The following is a 4,200-nucleotide window of genomic DNA, read 5'->3' on the forward strand; positions in this document are numbered from 1 at the left end:
CTCATTGCATGTTGAGCGCGAATGAATTGTATGTTCTATTCACTCACTTGTGCAGGAACACAGACCATGCTGAAGTTTAAGAATATCAGAGACAGCTGAATGAAGCTCGTGTCGGGAGTCGAGGCGAACACTCTGAGTGGTGCGCCAGGCAATAATGGCAAAATAAGGGGGCCCTGTTCTCAATTATTGACAGCATGCTGAGACAGACACCTCACTATACGGAAAAATAAGTGATCAATGACGTGCTGTTTCATATTGCAGCGCAAGCAGGATATCTGTTTCATGCTTGCCGACTATCTTGACTTTGCTGAGAGACTCCTGAATACTGGCTGACCCTCCGGGTCTATGTGCACGTTTCCGAGCTGTCGCTCAAAGAAAACTATTTACAGAATAAGGAAAGGTGAGCTAGTTGATAATGAATTGAATGGGGCAGCGTTACGACGAAGACACAAACGAGAAATAACATGAGAAGTGCTGCCAAAAACTATTTACGACTCATAGACGAGCGTTTTTTTCCGCCGTTCGTGCGAATGCCGTTTCAAACACCACAGGCCATGAAAAGTGCTTCTACGTAATTTAAGCGTTGTACGTTGATTTATCGATTCTACTTTTTGCAATGAATTCATGCTAAAGACCGGTTCATACAGTAGGGTCATGCGGTGAGGCCTACAATGACGGCGAGGGCACGCCAGCTGTCGCGAGACACAGCACATCTCATTTCATAATTGTGAGTTAGTGTTGCGAGCACAGATATTACTTCATGATGGAGGGTGCGCGCCCCCCACCTCTCAGATGCTATAGTGATCGCTTGCATTGAAGTAACAGATGGCTGTTCAGGACAGGATCCCAAGTGTTTTTCTGTCCCTGTTTGGAGCTCTACAGAGATGTAAATGAGTCACATCCGTTTTACTGCCAATAAACAGGCAGCGTACTTCACTCCAAAATATGTCAGGACAGCATTGCAAATGTCATCTTCGAAGAACTGGCCTGTGTCACCCCTGTACCAACTACATTGTTTATATTACTCGTGTTATGAATGTATTTTATAAATGAAAAGAAGTTATAATAAAAAAATGTTGTAAATCATCATGCATGCCAATTCTGAAGCTGCAAATGCTCATTTTCAGGCCTGTAACCAACATGCCACAGACATCTGAAGATTGGTAAATATAAACTTCATCCACCCTTTCTTGCTCTCATGAATACATATTCTATTCTTGCGCAATGAGACAGTCTTTACATTTATGTGTCCGCAAGAGACATTGTGGGTTGGGTGCGTGGGCGTAAGCTTACACGCTACTCTAGCAGCAGCAGGCCAAGCAACATTGCAACACTTCATTCTCTACTTTGCAGCAGTCTAGACGCTCCACAAACTGCACAAGGCAATCTAAACGGAATGTAAGTGCCTCAAGGGTTTTCCTGGGTGGGCCATGTTTTGTTTCCAGGCTCATGTTGCTTTAAATATGTTAACGTTTGGCTCTGAACATGCAGCTATGCCAGTGCCAATGAGGGTGAAGAATCCTTCTGTTATGCTTCTCCGTGAGTTGCTTTTTATATTTTTCAGTGTTCAAAAGCAGTTCTCTACTAATCCAAGCACATTAAAATAGAACTGCTTTCTCTGTCTTATAACCTGTGTGCTGTTGCACAGCTCACAAGTAAAGTTTTTGAGCTGCTAACCTAAACGCAGGATAGCTTTTATTGAACTTGTCTGAAGTTTTAAGAAACAATAATTGTTCAACAGGTGAATGTGAACAACTACGTAGTGCCGGCTGTCTTCTTGAGAAGGCTGCGATATTTGGACATCACTGTGACATTTCATAAATTTCAAAGAATGACGTGAAGAAATCTGGAATATTTATTTGTAAAAACAGTATCTGCATACTCCCACACTGTATGCCAAAAAAGAACAAGCAACACGCACAGATGCTTTTTCACCTGTGGCACATACTGATTCTTTTACTTCTTTTTTATTAGAGAGATGTGCCTTGAAGAAGAATGCCCTGAAAGGTAGGCCACATTTCAGAAGTGTTATCTGTTTTTATATATCCAATCAAAAGAAGCATTCGAAAATCTGCCTGTGACAGTTGTACCTCTAACATAGTTTGCTAACGGCACAGCAAGCAAATCGTGGCTGTCTTTTGCTCATAATTGTGAATTCTTGCTGTTTTAAGTGCTATATTTGGTCCACATGCTGAGAGGAGCATTGAGTAGTTTATAAGCATGTTCTTTTACGTCAAATAGATGCGCTAGAACTCTTTTATAGGGACTGCCAAGGAAGTCTTTTGCTACCTCTTTTCTTTAGTGCAACTGAAAGCCTACCAGTCAGTATCTAATTGTGGAATGGTAACATGAAAATCAATGTGCCGCGTTTATCAGAATCTCTCATTCAGTGGTAACGGGGAGCTGTATGCAAAATGCATGCTGGAAGCAGTAGAACGTGAATGCAATAATGAAATTCGAGTTTGTGCTGTGCAGTTGCCTGCATATCTATACACCTTTGCCGCATACACTATAACTGACGTGTTCCACTAGTAGGCGCAAACACAGCGACTATTTACAGTGTTAACTCCTTTTATCTTGTAAGCAGCTCAGAATATATTGGGAAGAAATAATAACAGTACACTGCAATCTTGGACAGTAATTGTGGTGCACATAAGAGCATCAGCCTACATGCAGCTAAGCGAATGTTCAAAGCCACAGTGTAGCGTGACTAGGCTGTGTGACATACCATGTTTTTTGTAACATATAAATGCAAGTGATACATCTACTTTTTCTTAATTAATGAAAATGATGCTCGAAAATGTCACTGTATGAGTTGCGGTATGTTGATTTTCATGAATATCTAATCACATGGGTTAGATAAGTGTTTTTTCTTGTTTCTTTTATACACTGCAAATTTAGCAATGTTTGTTTCTTTTTTCTAATAATTACATTTTCATGTTGTATTAGTTCATGTTTGACTTCATGCAGTATGCGAGATGTCACTGACGTATCATTATTACGGTTCTTACAGGCCTTCGCAGGCTACGACAATAAACAACTGCTCGGCTGTGCCACCAACCACGCCTTCAATGTAAGAATGCCTATGTGGACTTTGAATATTAAATCTGCTAGGCTTTGTTCAAGCTAGAGGTATCATCATGCTTGAGCAAGTACAAATTTGTGATGTCAGAAGAGATAGATTACATACAAGAAAAATGATGACAATACACTGGCAGCACCCATTTTAATTCTTTTTTTGATTGTACAAATGAATAGCAGCTTGGACATATCTTTTTAGTCATCCTGCATGAGCAGCCTCCAATTTTTTGCGTACGACAGGTGTCCTCTATGCTCTGCTTGCTCTGCCTATTGCAGGTTGGCAATCACATGCTTGTAGTATTGCTGTCAATGTATGGTTGCATCACGCAATTCAACTTAATTGTCTGTTTTTGTTAATGTGTTGCTAGTACACTTATACTCTACAGGCATAATCACTCACTTGGCAATAATCAGTTTCTTTCCCTTTATTAGTATCACTCTCTGTGCGAACACGTGAAACTAAGCTGCCAAGACTTGCATATGAACATCACGACAGCTTTTCTAATCTGTGCTTTGTTTCTGTTTCTTCTGCAGGCCCACCGGGAAACCCACAGATTTTACACCATCTCGGTAATTACACCCTCCACACTTTTTGCAAACATTTTGATGGCACTTAGCGGTAAGTGTAAATTTGTTTTGCAGGAAGAGAAAAACACGCAGTGAGGACGTGGATGCGAGCATTAAAGACCTTCTTGGCAGCTGCTCCACCTCAATTCAAGCGATCGCAAAGAAAAAAGAAGCACTGCAGCCCGACGAGTGCGACATAGCTGGAAGCCTTGTAGCTGTCAAACTCAAGGCATTACCAAAGAGAAAGCGCTCACAGGTGTTTTTTGAGATCCACAAGCTTCTACATGAAGCCGAAATGGAATGTCTAGAGGATTCGGATTGAAATTTAAGTACATATTAATGAGACTAGCATTACTTCAAGTTTGGACAAGCGTACAATCATAAATCATTCATCACATCATATAGCAATTCTATCGAAATTATGTCAACCTAATGTCAATTAGGTCGACCAAATCGTTATACCGTCTTTTCCGTCCTCTTTATTGGTGTATCTGTGCTTGTAAACCACGCCGTCGCCATCGCGGTACGAGCAGCATTGACAAGCAATCCCAG

At 41.0% G+C, this 4,200-nt stretch overlaps 1 protein-coding gene across 1 annotated transcript; it reads left to right on the forward strand.

Annotated features, from left to right (window-relative positions):
• The first annotated feature begins 2,960 nt into the window (after window positions 1-2,960).
• Window positions 2,961-3,970, forward strand: LOC142772336 (uncharacterized). The gene is made up of 3 exons (XM_075874534.1): window positions 2,961-3,073; window positions 3,616-3,651; window positions 3,724-3,970. The coding sequence occupies exons 1-3, from the start codon at window positions 2,979-2,981 to the stop codon at window positions 3,968-3,970; spliced, it is 378 nt and encodes a 125-aa protein (XP_075730649.1). The 5' UTR covers window positions 2,961-2,978.
• The last annotated feature ends 230 nt before the right edge of the window (window positions 3,971-4,200 follow it).

The sequence above is a fragment of the Rhipicephalus microplus genome, chromosome 9 (assembly GCF_043290135.1).
Source record: "Rhipicephalus microplus isolate Deutch F79 chromosome 9, USDA_Rmic, whole genome shotgun sequence".
NCBI lineage: Eukaryota > Metazoa > Arthropoda > Arachnida > Ixodida > Ixodidae > Rhipicephalus > Rhipicephalus microplus.